This window comes from Maniola hyperantus, chromosome 9, assembly GCF_902806685.2.
Source record: "Maniola hyperantus chromosome 9, iAphHyp1.2, whole genome shotgun sequence".
NCBI classification, from domain to species: Eukaryota; Metazoa; Arthropoda; class Insecta; order Lepidoptera; family Nymphalidae; genus Maniola; species Maniola hyperantus.
This window is the reverse complement of record NC_048544.1, coordinates 7550205-7568509: the sequence shown is the minus strand read 5'-3', so window position 1 is coordinate 7568509 and position 18305 is coordinate 7550205. Positions and strand designations below refer to the sequence as shown.

General features: G+C 36.6%; 3 protein-coding genes across 4 annotated transcripts in view; 1 reads left to right on the top strand and 2 right to left on the bottom strand.

Moving 5' to 3' along the window:
- Window positions 1-18305, bottom strand: part of pasha (partner of drosha) — a 144958-nt gene that overhangs the window by 65350 nt on the left and 61303 nt on the right. The gene's annotated exons all lie outside the window — the stretch shown is intronic.
- On the bottom strand, window positions 4562-10825 carry LOC117985100 (apoptosis-inducing factor 3). 2 transcript variants are annotated; one of them, XM_034971779.2, is made up of 4 exons: window positions 10683-10825; window positions 10269-10361; window positions 8688-9022; window positions 4562-6008 (listed from the first exon to the last, which is right to left on the bottom strand). In XM_034971779.2, exons 1-4 carry the CDS (start codon window positions 10723-10725, stop codon window positions 4710-4712), a joined length of 1770 nt encoding a protein of 589 aa, XP_034827670.1. In that variant the 5' UTR covers window positions 10726-10825; the 3' UTR covers window positions 4562-4709. The 2 variants fall into 2 exon arrangements, with proteins under 2 accessions (XP_034827670.1, XP_069357066.1); XM_069500965.1 differs by lacking the exon at window positions 10683-10825 and adding an exon at window positions 10540-10591.
- Osbp (oxysterol binding protein) overlaps window positions 11732-18305 on the top strand; it is a 29618-nt gene continuing 23044 nt past the window's right edge. The window contains exons 1-4 of the mRNA XM_034972317.2: window positions 11732-11965; window positions 14170-14358; window positions 14632-14905; window positions 15958-16126. Coding sequence (XP_034828208.1) covers window positions 11823-11965; window positions 14170-14358; window positions 14632-14905; window positions 15958-16126 — 775 coding nt within the window. The 5' untranslated portion in view covers window positions 11732-11822. The remainder of the gene's footprint in view (window positions 11966-14169; window positions 14359-14631; window positions 14906-15957; window positions 16127-18305) is intronic.

Genomic DNA, 18305 nt, shown 5'->3' with positions numbered 1-18305 from the left:
ATCATGTGACGCACAATATTTTAGGACTAAGAGCTAGACCTTCGTTATTTTATAAAAGCTGAAAGTTTCTCTGCGTATTGTCCCCAACACGGTGAGGAATGTTTGTATAGATCATGGTGGCTTTGGGAGATAACAGGTATTGTAAAAAATCTTACGTCGAAGTATAAAGCCAGAACAGATTTTAAGGTCCTCCGCAACATAGTGGCCCAAGTAAATGTATTGCAGCACTTGTGTGAGCGCAACCCGGTTCAGGGAATTTCTTAGCTTGTATTGCACCTGCTTATGAGGGGCCCCAAAAGATCGTTCACATTATACCTATGTTTTACCATGTCTGGCAGTATACTCCTGGCAGGTTTGCTCCGTAGTCTAGATCAGTAGCTCCCTGATCAAACCAGCTGTGGGACCTAGCAACCATATCGTCGGCATAACTGTTGGTTATACAAACGCCGTCTATCTATCCAACACCCTACTTACTGGCTTGCCGCCCATTCACATCGCCCGCCCAGCTTTCGGGAACTCCCCCTGCCTCACCCCGCACTTCAGTCTGTATGAATCAGAGTTCCTTCCCCCACCTAACATTATTCGTTTGGTTTGCATACCGAAACTGCATGATTTTAAGCATCTCTTGGTGTACACCAGCCCCTTCATCTTTTTTTTATTTTTATTCAGATACAAGGTAGCCCTTAATTGCAATCTCACCTGGTGGTAAGTGATGATGCAGTCTAAGATGATAGCGGGCTAACCTGGAAGGGGTATGGCAGTTTTTATTAAACCCATTCCCGTTTGGTTTCTACACGGCATCATACCGGAACGCTAAAGCGGCACGGCTTTGCCGGTAGGGTGGTAACTAGCCACGGCCGAAGCCTCCCACCAGACCAGACGAGAAATTTAGAGATTATAAAATTCCAAACCCCTGCCAGGAATCGAACCCGGGACCTCCCACTAATAAGACCACATCGCTCACCACTGCGCCAGGGAGGTCGTTGAATCTTTTGCCATAATATATCGTAAGAAACTAAATCAAAGGCTTTTGAGAGATCAAGGAAACAGGCATACACAGGTGTTTTTCTGCTCGTCTTTTGGCCACATTCTATTTCAAACTAAATACCTTTCTCACTCTGAGAGTAGACCCGTGCTCTGTAGTGAGCCGGTGATGGGTTGATCATGATACACGATAAAGTTACTATTTGACGCTTTGGTTCGTGCCAAGCTAGAATCCAGCGCTTGTATTTGGAATCCATATGAAAGCACTCACCTTACACCTTGCTACTTGAAAAGGTTCAAAAAGCCTTTCTAAGGTATTTATATAAAAAATTGCACGGGTATTACCCATTTATATATCCCACAAAATTTCTCCAAGGGCACTTGGGTTTCCACTCGCTCAAAACCCGAAGAGACTGCGACCAAATTGGTACAATTTGCAAGATTCTTAGGGGTGTGATCGACTGCTCTGAACTACACAACAAGCTCTGCTGCGTTTATGCACCCTCTAATTACAGCTATCTCCGCCACCGCTCCAAATTTTTCGTAAGTCCGTTTAGTCGCACGGTAGCGCGCTCCAGGTCACCCATACCGCGCACTTTGGCTGCCCTCAACGCGCTGCTGAAGGAGTCCCCTTGCTGTGACATATTTGCTGACAAATGGGCTGACCTCATGGGTCAGATTTTGCACTTTTGTGAAAATTTATAATTTTAACAATTTTTGTAAGTATGTTTATGTTAGTTTGTACTCGTAGTTTAATTAGTGTAATAATTGGCTTTATGGCCGTTCTAATTAAATAATAAATAAATAAATAATAATAATAATGATGATGATTTACCTAGTAGGTAGTTAACATTAGTTACTAAAATATGCAGGTGTGACAGATGGACAGACAGTCACACCATAAAAGGATATCTACTCGTGTTAAAAAATTTCAAAAAAAAATAAAAACCGACTTCAATAACCACCAACACTAAAAAGTAAAAAATAATTTAATTTATTACCCAATATATTTGTATACAAGAGTTATTGTAGTTCTATAGTAATATTTTTTGGAGCCGGTGCCAATTAGCCGCACGAACCGTCTATCTACTCTTCATAGTGTTTTGCGACTCCACTTTGGCACCGACTCCAAAAAATATTACTATAGAACTACAATAACTCTTGTATACATAATATATTGGGTAATAAATTAAATTATTTTTTACTTTTTAGTGTTGGTGGTTATTGAAGTCGGGTTTTATTTTTTTTTGTAATTTTTTTATTTCACAATTTTTAGTGGCCCCATTGTATTAAAATATGATATGCCTGGTTAAAAACCTACTGTTTCAAAGAATCATTATAAATCGGTTCATATTTGGCGAAGAAATCGCGTAACAAACATACAACAAAAAGACATACATTCGAATTAAGAACCTACTGTTAACAAAGCTATTACACTGATCGCGAGCAATTTACTCTTATTAATTGAGGAGTTCCGTTCTCCATCTCCGAAGATATTCATCAGATCTTTACCAAATTAAAATGGGACCACCTCGGAAGTATGTCCTACAAAACAAAAAAAGAATCATCAAATTCGGTTCATAATTGACGGAGTAATCGCGTAACAAACATACAAAAAAAAAACAGTCGAATTGATAACCTCCTCCTTTTTTTGAAGTCGGTTAATAAAAGGGTTCCTTTTTTACGATTTATCATGTATGGTATTAAAAATTACAAAAATAGTTAAAATATTTATTCAAACAATTATTATACCTAACAAATATATTATCACATTAATATTAAGTATAGATTAGTTTCTGTAAGTTAATGGCAATAAAGTTCACAAAGCCATACTTAGCATACAAATGCCACTGGCATGTTTTATAAAATGCTGGCCTGAATGTGTGCTTGATTCCAGGAACTAACAAGTATTACAAATTACAATATGTAGGAAATGTTCTACTTTTACAGTTTACAGGCAATATAGTTTTTAAACTGAAAAGGTTCAATGGTTCAAATCATATTTGTACTATAAGTATGGATTCTAATTTTAATATTTTTACTTGTACCTATTACCATTTTGTCATTCCCTGCAAGTGATCAAGTTATTAAAAAACCTAGTTAAAAATTATTTTAAGATTAGAGGGTAAGATTTTAGTGATTTTGTGTTTTGTGTAATTTACGAAGCGACATATTCACTAAGACTTAAGTGACTAAGCTTCTAAAGAAAGAGGGAAATTAGGTTCAGACACAGACAGAAAAAAAGTTTTGCACATAAGTTCAAAATTTTATTTGGAATGCCCTTTGCTTTATATTCAACTAAGGACCGCATTATCCAATCGCCTAATAAACTATAGGTAACCTGTGAGGTAACCGAATCATTTTGGCAGATTTGTGAAATACAAATCTGACACTGATATAAAAAATGTTAGATTTATTCCTAGAATTTATTTGGCGATTGAAAATATACGTCAAGGGGTCATCAAAGAAAATTAATTGCAATTATCACTAAGTTTTATCTTAAACTAGCTGTCCTGGCGAACTTCGTTCCGCCTAACAGTCGATTCAAATTTTTTAAAATTTTCTCTCTGTAAGAACCATCCTCGTACTTCAAGGAATATTATATAAAAGAATTAGCGAAATCGGTTCAGCTGTTCTCGAGATTTGCGATGAGCAACACATTTAGTGATTCATTTTTATATTATAGAGATGTCAACTTTTCCCCATCATTCACACGATTGAATCCTATGATCTTAAGTTTTATGTATTTTTACAACTTTTAAAATAATTTAGAGACCTCTGGGTCAGACTTTACAAGCGATAAAGACATTAAACATAAAATTATTTTAAAAGGACTATCTATAAATTGTACAGTGCCAATAAATAATAATATTTTTCTTAAGTACTTAGTTACACAGCAAAGTTTGCAACACATACATATACACCTTATAGTATTACTAGCTTATGCCCGCGACTTCGTCCGCGTGGACTACACAAATGTTAAGCCCCTATTTTACACCCTTACCCTCTAACAAATAAACCTGGAATAGCGGTGGAATAGTTATACTCTGTTTTGTCTTTTTCCTTCAAATGTCAAATTACTGATGACAGAGAAAGACAAAACAGAGTATAACTATTCCACCGCTATTCCAGCCCCCCAATTGTGTAAGAATAACCATTTCATGGCTATCGCAATCGTCAAGAATTCTGCCCTTTGATTGGCTGTGAAAAAATGTAAACAGCGAATCAACCAATCAAATGGCAGAATTCCTTGACGATTGCGATAGCCATGAAATGGTTATTCTTACACAATTGGGGGGCTGGTTTATTTGTTAGAGGGTAGGGGTTGATCTTTAACCATGAGATTTTAACATATGAGCTTAATAAAATATGTAATGTAATACTGCTACTTGCAAAAATATTAACTACAAAACTTCTTTATAGACACTTCAAAACTGACAGAGTTTCATACAAACTTCAAACCCCTTTTACCCCTTCAGGGGTTGAATTTTGAAAAATTCTTTCTTAGCGGACGCCTACGTTATAATAGCTATCTGCATGCCGAATTTCAGCGTGATCCGTCCAGTAGTTTGAGCTGTGCGTTGATAAATCAGTCTGTCAGTCAGTCAGTCACCTTTTCCTTTTATATATATATAGATTATAATAAAAATATAGATATTACATTAATACTGGTATAATAATATATGTAATGTTTTGTGATTTTGTGGGCATTAGTGATTTGGTAACTAATTTATATTTTTTATCCAAGCAAAAGGATCATCTTTCAGATCCTTTTTATAAAGTGTCTTTCCCTGATAAAGCAGTTCTGCAAATTGTGATACAACAGGATCTCTCATACACGATGACACAGATATGACTTTCTCTGACTCATTAAAGAAAAATATGACAAACTTCAATGATGATATATCCCCTTCAATTTGAAAACTGGCTGGTTTACCGCATCCTGCATAACGGATAGACTTCCCAAATACCATTGTCCAGAAAAATGGCACCGTTTTAAGGACTGTTTCTTTCTTTAAAATATTCTTAGCTGCAATTTGACCATGATATTGTGCTAAGCCAATGTGGCCAATAGACATTGGTTCATTATCAAGGGCGAAAACTGGAGCAAATGCTATATCGCCGCCGGCGTATACGTTTTTGATATTCGTTTCCAACTTATCATTGACGGTAACCGCACCATTCGGTTTCATAGCAATGCCACTATCTTTGAGAAATTCAGTGTAAAATGTGGTTCCCACGCCCAAAATTAACATATCAGCCGGAAGTGATGTGCCATTGGTTAATTGTACTGATTTAATGACACCATTTTCACCATTACATTTGGCAATTGTGGTTTCAAAATAGAATGATACTCCATTGTCCTGAAATAATTTTTGTAGGCTCTGGCCTATTTCTTTTCCGAATGTGTGACCCAGCGGCGCAACGTCTTTCCCCACTACCGTCATCGACTTTGCTTTCGAGACACAAGTTGATGCAGTTTCCAAACCAATGAAACTTAAACCTAAGACAACTACATCTTTATCTTTTTCTTTGCCCAATGTTTGGAGTATGTTCATAGAGTCATCGAAGTTTCTAACTGTAAATATATTTTTCAAGTCTATGCCTGGTATATCAGGAACACGAGGTTTTGAGCCAGTAGCAAGATATAAGGAGCTGTATGATAGTTTAGAGCCATCACTTAATTCGACAGATTTGTCATCTGCATTAACTTTTGTCACTTCGACTCCATTCAGAATCTGTATATTTGCATCTTGATAATATTGCTGAGATCTAGCTTGCAGTTTTTCTATGTCTGTTGCTGTGCCGATCTTGGACACCTTTATTCTGTCGTATGGTAAGTAGTTTTCTTTAGCGACTACAGTAATACGACCTGTAAAGCCTTCGCTCCGTAATGTTTCAGCGCAAGTAGCGCCGGACGGCCCGCCGCCAACGATTACGACAGATGACTCATCCTGAGATGAAGACATTCCCATATCTTTTATTCGTTTGTTAGACTTCAAATCGCTAAGTTTAGCTCTAACCTGAAAATGAAAAAAAATCTTTGAGTGACTTGTTTTAGAAGTTACAAGGATGGGATAAATAACTAGTATGTCGAATGTTATCAAAACCGGCATAAGTAATAGTTTTTGTAATGACATAAGAAGCATTACCGAGTTGGTTTTGAAGTAATTCATTTCCCAGTTACTACAATAATTTACTGCGAGTGTCTTTATGCTGCGGGTTGCGGCTTCGAGACATGTAACGCCGGCTCCACACGTTGGTGCCAACGCTCGTACAAACGTTGGTTCGTTATTTTCGTGAGGCATCCACATGTTGGCTATTAATACATTTCTGTCCCGTCAGAGCCAACGTGAAGATGTCCGATACAGAAATTGAACTGCTCTAAGCGCTTTTACAGTACGAAAAGCATATTATTTGTATTTGTTTAATAAAAAAAAAGGAAATGCCACGTCAAAGAAGATGGTGTACCCACTCGATATGTATTGCAACAAGATCGACGTTGGCAGCAACGTATGGATGGCGACTTCGTCTCCGTGGAATTAAGTTTTTAAAAATCCCGTGGGAACTCTTTGATTTTCCGGAATAAAAAGTAGATTATGTCACTTTCCAGGTTTTTAACTATACCCATGCAAAAAATCACGTCGATGGTTGCTTCCTTGCGACGTGGTTGGAGAACAAACCAACAAACAAACACACCTAAGCATTTATAATATGGGTAGTGATGTGAAACTGGATGTTTGTTACTCCTTCAGCCAAAAATCATTGAACCCATTGGGCTGGGGATGGAGGCAGCTTATATACCCTGAATTAATAAGGCTACTTTTTATCCCAGAAAATCAAAAAGTTCCTGATGGGGTTTCAACGGAAAATAGAAAAAAAAACGCGCTAACGTGGATGAGTTTAATAAAAGCATAACAAACAGTCTTGAGTCTATATTCTATTCAATTAGCATCATTATCATGCAATGGTGGTTTATTCGGTTCTACCAAACGTTGAGAGTCTATAGCCGATTTTCATCATTAGTTTTATTAAAAAAATCGTCCGTAGTTTTATAAAAAAAAGCTTCGGTTGCAAAGAGAGATATCACAAGATAGTACCATACCTAGTACCAGTAGATACCTACCTATAATAGTCAAGGACAAATTGAAACTTTAAAAAGGTGTGATCACATTGCATTACTCACTGGCAGCTTATTAGTCACATACCAATTTACATTAGGTATTTAGTTTGCTAAGGCATTAAAAAGTTTGTCTTTATCAGCGAAGCAAAATGCTAGGTTAATCTCTGCAATCTGCTAAGTACTTGCTTAGTAGGTATAGTACGCGACAAGTCTAGAACTGAGATGGCAATCGGGGATGGTACGCCCCGCACACCCGCACCAACCCCGCGCTAACACAGTGCGGGCGAGCGCGGGTGTGCGGGTACCCGCTTCAAACCCCGATTGCCATCTTAACCTGTCGCGGACTATAGTTACTAATTAATCTATGAGTACATAACCGTACATATAAAAAGACTTCATACAGACAGTTCTGACTGGCTGATCTATCAATGCACAGCACCACTGGGATTAGGAACTTAAAAGTAGGTTTCTTTTATTAGACAGTCGCTCACTAAGAAAGGATTTTTGGGAATTGTACCCCGTGTACCCCTAAGGGTCTTGAATGGGGATTAAAGTTTGATGAAAGTATTTTTAAGTTTATATCCATGAAATTGGTTGCTATTGAGACTTGTTTAAAAATGAGGAAATATGACGTGTTTCACGATTTTTGAAAAGGTTAGGTTAAATTTATAGTAGATGAAATTTTATGTGAATGTCCATAATTTTTAGGGTTCCGTACCTCAAAAGGAAAAACGGAACCCTTATAGGATCACTTTGTTGTCTGTCTGTCTGTCTGTCCGTCTGCCTGTCAAGAAACCTACAGGTACTTCCCGTTAACCTAGAATCATGAAATTTGGCAGGAAGGTAAATAACCTAAATAGGTAAATTAAACCTAAATAGGTAAATTATAGCTGGCATTAGGGGAAAAATCTGAAAACCGTGAATTTGTGGTTACATCATACAAAAAAATTAAATTGTGGTCATGAACTAATAATTAGTATTTTCAACTTTCGAAGTAAGATAACTATATCAAGTGGGGTATCATATGAAAGGTATTCACCTGTGCATTCTAAAACTGATTTTTATTTATTTTTATGCAATATAGTTTTTGAGTTATCATGCAAAATGTCGAAAAAATACGACTGAATCACGGAACCCTCGTTGCGCGAGCCTGACTCGCACTTGGCCGGTTTTTTTAAGTTAGGTATATCATTGGAAATTGGCATTTGGGCTTCTTTCAGTCCAAAATAAAGAAATACTTATTGTGTTATAAGTTTTTGAAAATTCCACCCCCTCACCAATTTTCAAAAATTCCACTCAATCAAACCCCGGCAAGGTCAGCTAGTGACAAAATAAAAAACAATCGCTACCCATAATATAATATTATGATAAATGCGAAAATGTGTTTGTTTATTCGTTTGTCCTCCAATTACGCCACATCAGAGCAACAGATTAATGTGTTTTTTGCATGGATATAGTTAAAAGCCTGGAAAATGCTATAGGCTACTTTTTATCTTGAAAAATCATAGTTCCCATGGGATATTTCATATGGACGAAGTCGCGGGCATCAGCTAGTAAAATATAAAAACTGCTTATTTACCTTAACCTCACCCTTTTCAGAGACAGTGACTTGATAGCATGGTAGAGAATCAAAACCAGGAAAGTCTTCAATATCTCCTGTCTTTAAATTGAAGCAGGCTCCATGCCAGGGGCATCTTATTCTGCCATCTCCCAAGGCTCCAGACACCAATGGGGCTCCATAATGGGTACATTTAGTACCTACAGCACTAAATTCTCCCTTCTGTTTGATGACTAGCACTTTCCCTTCTTCACCTACATCAAATACCTTCATCTCATTTTCTTTGAGGTCAGTCACTTTACATACCACAGACTCCACATATTGGCATGTAGAATCAGTACGTGATATTGTTCCACCTAGTAAAAAATAACAAATAGTCATTTTTAAAAATTTCTAAAAAAAATTGCATAATGTGTTTATGTGCATCATCTGGATTGAAGAGGAAGAACCAAGTCCAATGATAAAGTCAATGTTTGGTGCCTACAATATCAATTCACAAATTTCCACAGCTTAGGAGTGCAGTACCCTGCAAGCATCCGGATTGAGGAGTTGGGACTTGGAAATCAATAATGATGTTTATGCTCTGCTACATACTACCCTACATTATTATTTAACCGTCAAGAGTAACTCGGTCATTATTCAGGATTGCCTAGTCCAAAGCCAAATTGGAATTTCAGTATTGGACTAAGAAATTCGCCTAAAAAGTTAGGCAGCAGCCAAAGTTTTGGCTTTGGCAAAGCTCTCTGGACATTTCTGGGTTTCTTCTTTGGCTAGGCCAATTAAGTAGGCATTTCAGCTTTGGATTATAATCTTCTATAATATAATATATAAAAGGAAAAAGCGGACTGCTACTCATACCATAGACCCTTTTTGTAAATTTACAAAAGAGGGCTTCATATTTTACTCTTAAGGGGACTCAGTTCGGTGCTTTCTTCATACAAACGTAGGAGGGAAATTACAACAATATTCGATATTGTACGCACAAAACTAAGAATTATATCGATTTATCTCGTCATTATCTAGGTTTATTGATATATAAAACATTGAAAAAAATATTGATTTAAAAGTTACGAGGCTCAAAAGATTCCTATTTTAACACTAAATTAATGACAACTTTGGGCGTAAATAAATAAGATTAGGGATATGAAAATTCTAAAACAATTTATCATTAGACGTAGTTTATTTATTCATTAGTTGAAATAACTTTACTTTGCAAACATAAATTCAGCAGTTTTTTCTCAAAAATACTTTTTCTAAACCCTTTTCGCGCGCTAGATTTAGGTGAAAATCATCGTGCCTCTCAACTTTCTCATACAATGTCAAGTGAAAAGCAAACATGTTACCCACGTGCGCTGCCAATTTCGGTCGAGCGTCCTGCGTCACCTTAAGTGAAATTTAGGATTATTGGTAATTTCTAGTCATTCCAGGCATTTTAAGGGCATTATTCTTATAATAGGTACTGACTTACTTTGTTTGTTATGCATTATACAAAAACCATTGTACCAATTTAGAGGTTCCAAGCAGTACCTACTCTAATCAAAGAATAAGGAATAAAATTATATCTTCATAATATAATTCTAAGTACATATTGGCTATACTCACGGTTTTCCGATTCATTTTTTGTTGGCCCACAATTTGGTGAATAGGACCTTGAGTAGGAGCTTCCCATTTTGTTACGAGAAGAGATCTGATGACCTAGTTCCAAAAAACAAGAAATTGAATTAAGTGAAACCAAGATCTGAAATTTTATTTATGAAAAATAATAACAGAAATTAAAGTGATATTTTAGGAAAACTACGAGTGTCGACAGGAGGTCCAGACAGTGTAGTCTAAAGTCTTGACACTCGAAAAGCTAATTTTTAGGGTTCCGTACCCAAAGGGTAAAACGGGTTCGACTCGCACTTGGTCGGTTTTTTAAATTGTAATTAATAATTTTTTTAAAGTGTGAATTTTACGTTCTAACCACTAAGGTTCAAACAAAATGTTTTAGATCCAATTTAGAAATAGAATGGTCACCTTGAACAACCCGCCGTACAATTTGACACAGTTTTACAAACATGGACCCACAGAGTACATTATTGACGTTTTATACACCGACAGAAATAAAAGGGGAAATCTAGACAAAGAACCGTTTGCTTTCTCATTCACACTAAAAAGAGAGCACAGATAAAGTTACTAATGTGATAAACAGAGACGCAGCTAACCTATTTTTTGTCCCTTATCGTGTAACCGTTTTTTTTAAGGACTACAACTTTAGTTGCAAAACAAACTTTGAGAATTCGTGGCGTCATTGTATTTCTCATTAGTTATTTACTTATTTTCACATAAAAAACGTTTAATACCAATATTGTTGATCGGTTAATACAAATATTGACTACTAAACAATGGTAATTGTCGTGTTATTCATCGTTACGTCGTGCTATCGCTATCTTATACGCGGTTGCACAGTACTTACATCTACCTATTATTCTATCTACGAGAATTACCTAAGTTATTATTCTGTGGTTGCTTCTATGTCCATTTCAGTCATCCATTTCATATAATGATTTTGCTATACGAAAGCTCTTGGCACTTGAATGACACTGACAGGGGGGCGCTGTTGGTGAACAAAGGCCAACAAAGGCTTAGAATCACAGGTTTGCAACTAGCGTGGCCCCCTCAGTCCCTCTCGCTCAAGCAGATTTGACAAACAAAGAAAAGTGGCCACGGTGATAAGGACAAAGCATAATCATTTTGTCACGTTCTAACAAGAGCTTAAATGTATTTAGCTATCTCGCTCTAACAGTAAGTGTCACAATAGGGCTACTTCTAACAGTCCTTATTCTGAGCTTAGAAAAGGCTTAGAATTTTCGGAATATTCCTCAGATTAAGAATCAAGGTCTGACGAGAACAAAGACAAAGGGGAAACTTGACAATGTTAGTTATCGTTCTGATTTTCGCCATGCGCCAAGATAGCCTTGTCACACTGTATATAATACGGTACCTACTGCAGCCGAACCGAACGTTGTTTATCTTATATTGTCCTATATGTGTCCTATATGTTATTAGTCTGTGCGTGGTCTGTGCGGCGCAACTGAACCAAACTGAACGTGGCTCGGCCTTGTTGGTGTGATATGTTTTTTTCCATCTTCGTAAACTAAATTTTATATGTAAAAAATGTCCGACGCAATTGTGCCCAAGGGTCAACCTGCTCCCGGCGAACCCGAAAAAAAGGGCTGGTTGTTCAAGTGGACGAATTATCTTAAAGGATATCAGCGAAGATGGTTCGTGTTGTCAAATGGATTATTATCTTATTACAGGTAAAATCTTACTTATGTAGGTACCTATTAAAATGTGAAGATTTTACAGTTTATTTGTAAATACGATCTCTGCCAAAAATACTTGTTCTTCAAGCAATATCTTTAAATAAAACCTACCGCACCTAATCGAAATTTTTGTTGATTGATTTTATCTTTTACTTAATCAGTTACTATTTTGTATATGCTATAGATATGCACGAATAATGTATTGTTCATTCAATACATGACAAAATCCGGAACAATAAAAAGTGGATAATCATCTAACAATTTCAGAATTACCAATGTTTACACTTCGTGCATAAACTCTTATGTACCTCCAATCCTTTTAATTTCATCCCTTTTTAAATCATGCTTAAAATCTCTATGTAGCTGTCTAGTGTTTGTAAGCCAAACTGTCTAGTGTTTATGAGGTTAAAATGCCAAAACTGACCCTATCTGACCCATTCATCATTATCAACCACCGCTGGCTCACTACTGAGCACGGGTCTCCTTTCAGAATGAGAATAGTTTTAGGAATAGTATACCATGTTGGCCAAGTGCAGTGTAGCAGACTTCACACACCTTTGAGAACATTATAGAAAACTTTCAGCTATGCAAGTTTCCTCACGATGTTTTCCTTCACACTTGCAAGTGATACTAAAATGCACACTCTTACTTGCTGCATGCCCCTTATTGAAACCCTTACTTTTGTATAGCCGGGGAGGATAATAATAATAAAGCCTAAATGACTGGTCTAAATGTATTGCTATCCCTTTTATTCTCACTGCAGAAAAGGATAGTACGGCATAGAATGACAGCTACAATGTCACGATCGCAATCACCTCTGATTGTTAGATGCTTGGTCACTATTGACTAAAATGCATTGTTGCAACAAGAATACCATAAATTCAGCCAATCATAACTATGCGATTGTAATAATGATTGATGTAGGTTTTCCACAATCGACCAGCTGGATTTGAGCTGAGATCTTTAGAATGTGCTTTGACTTTTCTCAGACTTTACATCTGTATTTATAGAGCTAAATTCGAAGTTGTACTAAGTGCGCGCTTAGCAAAGCCTAAGTCAACCAAATTGACGACTTACGATATCACTTAACAAAACATTATATATTCTGTGACAAAACTAATGGTCCTAATGGTAGAATATGATTGGGCTTCATTTCCAAACTATAAAATAGTTTTTTTTTTTGAACTTCTTAATTTTTAAGGTTCCGCACGTCAAAAGAAAAAACGGAACCCTTATAGGATCACTGTGTTGTCTGTCTGTCTGTCTGTCCATCTGTCTGTCAAGAAACCTACATGGTACTTCCCGTTGACCTAGAATCATGAAATTTGGCAGGTAGGTAGATCTTATAGCTGACATTTGGGGAAAAATTTGAAAACCGTGAATTTAAAAAAAAAAACAAAAAAAAAATTGTGGTCATGAACTAATAATAAGTATTTTCAACTTTTGAAGTGAGATAACTATATCAAGTGGGGGTATCATATGAAAGGTCTTCACCTATACATTCTAAAACGGATTTTTATTTATTTTTATGCATCATAGTTTTTGAATTATCGTGCAAAATGTCGAAAAAATACGACTAGTACGGAACCCTCATTGCGGGAGCCTGACTCGCACTTGGTCGGTTTTTTACTTATGATGATATACTTATATGATAGGAATAACAAAAAAATACCATTCACTTATCATCTCTGAAGTTTGCACTGTTTTTGTCAACTTTATAGGAGAAATTCTAAAATAAATTCTCAAACTGGCAATCTTTTAGAAATCTAAATATATAAAAGGAAAAGGTGACTGACTGACTGACTGATCTATCAACGTACAGCTCAAACTACTGGACGGATCGTGCTGAAATTTGGCATGCAGATAGCTATTATGACGTAGGCATCCGCTAAGAAAGGATTTTTGAAAATTCTACTCTTGAGGGGGTGAAATAGGGGTTCGAAATTTTGTGTAGTCCACGCGTACGAAGTCGCGAGCATAAGCTAGTCAGCTATAAATCTTTACAAAGAAGCTTAGTTTTGAGGTCCCAAATAAAAGGAATTTGGCATTTTAAACAGTAGATTAATTTCACCAAATAAATATTTAAGTATGTTTTCCTACTAAGCTGTGGAACCGTCGCTCGGTGGGCGACTCAGACTCGACGACTGGCCAGTTTATAATGATTTTTGCTAGTTAAAGGCATACATTTTACATTTCAGAAACCAAGCAGAGATGTCCCATACGTGTCGCGGCACTATATCACTGCTCGGTGCATTAATTCACACAGCAGACTCTTGCACATTTGTCATCAGCAATGGTGGCACACAGACTTTCCACATACGCGCCCATGATGAGGTGGAACGACAGAGCTGGGTCACAGCACTCGAACTAGCAAAGGCCAAAGCCATGTAAGTGAAAAACATTTACTTATAATCCATACTAATATTATAAATGCGAAAGCGTGTCACGCGAAAGGCTACTTTTTATCCCGGAAAATCATCGAGTTCTCACGGGATTTAAAAAGAACCAAAACCATACGGACGAAGTTGCGGGCGTCATCTAGTAATAAATATTTACTGCTGACAAATGTCAAACTTGCAACTTTTTATCTCTATATTTTTTAAGGATACAGCTTGATAATAAGTCTTAATGACTAAGCAATCTGTTTATATTTTATACAGTCGGGCGCAGGAGTCTGATGATGATGAAGATCAGATGTCCTCAGGACCCACACATGTGGGAGGGACAGATGGTGAGACAGAAGACGCAGGTGGGATAGCCCGGGAGTTGGCAGCACGGTTTCACGACTTGCGAACTTGCTCAGAGCTGGTTGCACGGCATGGGGCAGCTCTACAACGCTCTCTTGTAGACTTAGAGATACCTCCCACCGACACTACAAAACAAGTCTCAGAGCGTGCTACTCTCTTTAGGATATCTTGTAATGCAATGATGAATGTAAGTTTTAGTATTGTTTTGCAACTATATTGTATTATTACATGACCTCCAATTTACACGTCATATTATCTAGATCCAAGAAGCACATTCATATATTTATTGTTACACTAGTTGACCCACTCTTCAGTTTCAAAGCTACATAGGCTCCAAAGATTTTCTCACTCTGAGGTGAGACGCGTGCTCTGTAGTGAGCCGGCGATGGGTTAATCATGATAGGCTCATAAATTTGTATGTAAATCTTTAAGCCTGTGCAATAAACATATTACTTTTAACATTGGTTATTTTTAAAAACGAAATTATATCCTTATACTCAAAGATAAATCAGAAACATTTTAGAATATGATTGTAAATTTCTTGTTTACAAAGTTAAACAAAAGTAAAGTAAGTTTCTTGTTAATAAACAATTCTAGTCTAGAAAGTATACTTTTATTACTATTAAATATATATACAGTGTGGCTAATTCCGTTGTACACAATCTCTTAAACTAAACTAAAAATCACACGTCTAAATCTATTGCTATCCCTTTCATAATGTTGCTTGCGGAAAAGGATAGCACTAGATTTAGACCTAGTTTAGTTTAGAGATTGTGTACAAGAGAATCTGCCCCATTATAACGGTAAGTACATGAAAAATATATAATATATTTACATGTAGAAAAAACTTATCACTAACAATTTTATATTTACAAAAATAATATGCCGTCCAAATGAGCATACTGGAGCTACCGCTGAACGGCAAGGCTTAACCGTTGAGCGAAATAAGCGCCAGCTTTTGACAGTCTACAAAGTAGCAAACCAAATCGATTGCCCATAAAACAAACAGTTACAATGTTGAGTATTTACACCCTTGTTTTCTCATAAACGTTCAAAGTATATTTTCTTTACATGTTGGTACAAAGCCACATTTAAATACATTTCGTACATTATTTTGATATAAAAAGAGCAATGCTAAGTGCCTGCTAGGAAATAAATATGACACCTTTGACACTCGCAGATGTTGTCAGCCGCCAAAGGGATTTAATGTAACTATATTATTTCATTTCTGTTACCTAGGCTTGCTCAGAGTTTATGAGCGCAGCGGCAGCTTCCAGTGCGCGTATGAGCCGGGCTTTGCAGCATGAACGTGAACAGAAGATGCGGCTGCAAGAGGTGGTGGAACAACTGGCACGGCAGCACGACAATCTGGAGAAGACCGTCACCGCTAGAAGCACGCCGCATTCAGGTAATGACTTCTTTTATTGGTTTTTATTAATTACTAGATGATGCCCGCGACTTCGTACGCGTGGATTTAGGTTTTTTAGAATACCTGTGGGCAGTCTTTAAATTTCCGGGATAAAAAGTAGCCTATGTCCTTCCCCGGAATGTAACCTAACTCTGTACCAAATTTCATAGAAATCGGTTGGGCTGTGAAAAGCTAGCAGACAGACAGACAGACAAAATCGGAGTAACTACCTCATATAGCTGATGCCCGCGGCTTCGCCCGCGTGTATTTAAAGTTTTTAAATATCCTGTGGAACCTTGATTTTCTAGGACAAAAAGTAGCCTCTCCGTAGTAGCCCGTCCCTGGGATGCAAGGTATCTCAGCACCACCACGTAAAAACATTTAAACGCATGATTCTTTTAAAATCACGTGGGATCGCCACGATTTAGGAATGCAGATCCTTACAGCATCAGGGCTGAGGAGTTGGGTTTTCAGTTCAAAAAGTCTTTACTTGTTAGGTACCTCCAATATCAATTTATAACCAACAGTTTCTAAATCCCATCAGTTTTGATGGTCAGGTCAGGTTCCATACCGCATCAAGATTGAGGAGATGGAATAACAAAAAATTATGGGACAATATCGCAGTTTTTCTATCGATTAACAAAAAAGTTACGCAAATCGGTTCAGAAATCTCGGAGGTTATTGATTTTACTCTTTAGGTGACTCCTATGTTATTCGTCTGCGGTTCAATTGAAGGCTGTCAAAAAAGCTAGAATTCAAAGCCGTGAATCCATAAAAAAAAAGACAAACGTAGTGATTGTATATTGTTGTATATACTCTTTGACATTGACTTTAGGTATGACTCGTGAGTCGTGACGGCTAATTCACAGACTACAGTGTATATAGGGAGATAGACTGGTAAGTCGGGCCGTCAAGGCGCCCACTTGAAAAGCGCCATCTAGGAGACGGGTTTGGTACTAAATACAGCCAATACCCAGTATATATACCTACCTATATACATACTTTATAGTTTTTTAAATTAGGTAGGAATGTGGTGTTTGATTTGCGGGAGTTTTGAATGGATAATGGTACTTATCTTGGCAATACTGATAATTACCAATATCACAATGGCATTTAACTCCCGCCAATCAAATTTAATTCAAAAATTAAACACAACTTATTATAAGTTATTTAAACTTTTTCAATTTTTTTTTTATAATAAATATCAGCATCACATTTAAGTGGATCTCTTGAATCAAAAAAGTGAATTTTTCCATTTAAAATAAAATTAATATCTTTGCACCAGTTATTTATAAAAAAAATGACAGTTTCCTTGGTCAAAAAATTAATAATTTTGTCTCTATGTGAGCTACATGATATAAAGTTAAAATTTATATTTGATAATAGTATTAATTTTACGTACTCTTGTATTTTATTTTTATTACTTCTGTTTTTCAAAATTTCAATTACGTGATTTTCGATCTCAGCGAAGCAATCAAAAATGTTTCTCGTCGGATAACATAGCCATCCTTTGTCATTGTATTCGCTAATTTTAATATGTTTATGAAAAGCCTCCAGTTCCTTACTTTTAAACACTTCAATGCATTCAGGACAACTTTTGAAAACTTTTTTTTGCACTTTTGTCACAAGCCATCCACTGCAATATGCTACTGCCGCACACCTCTCTACATCTGTCGGAGATTTGCCTTCAATTAGTTTATTTGTATTTATATTTTCAATGTTCAAATCATTAAAATCTATTTCTATATTTTCTATGTTTTCTTCGTTACTCTTTTCGCTACTTTTTATAAGATTTTTTAAATTGTTTAGGCAAAAGTCCCCATCTTTTTCACAATTTGCCCCGACAGAATGAGGAGATGTTAAATTATTTACCATTAACGTCTTATATGCTGCTTGAAACCCATATGCATTTGGCATATTGTTTGAATGGCCCTGTGCTCTTATTGCACCAAAAAAGTTTTCCAAGGGGTCCTGATTGAAATGTCGTAACAAAAGTGAAGTTACATTGAGGGACTTTAAATGATTGATTAATAACTGGAACCCTTCAATTGTTTTTATCCAGCTCGAAATTGATGGAACAGAGGCTTTTCTCCCATCCTTTGTAACAAAGACCATGGACTTCAATACTGGCAAACTTTTTCTCCATAACTGGTGATGAGGAGATTTGGGAGTTACAGCA

Bases quoted from the DNA above. Each gene is read 5' to 3' on its own strand.
- LOC117985100 (XM_034971779.2), bottom strand. From the start codon at position 10,725: ATGTTTGTAAAACTGTGTCAAATTGTACGGCGGGTTGTTCAAG. The intron at 9,023-10,268 runs GTGAGTATAGCC...ATTTTTTACTAG, and splicing joins AAAAAATGAATCGGAAAACC to GTGGAACAATATCACGTACT. The intron at 6,009-8,687 runs GTAAATAAGCAG...TTTCATTTTCAG, and splicing joins CTGAAAAGGGTGAGGTTAAG to GTTAGAGCTAAACTTAGCGA.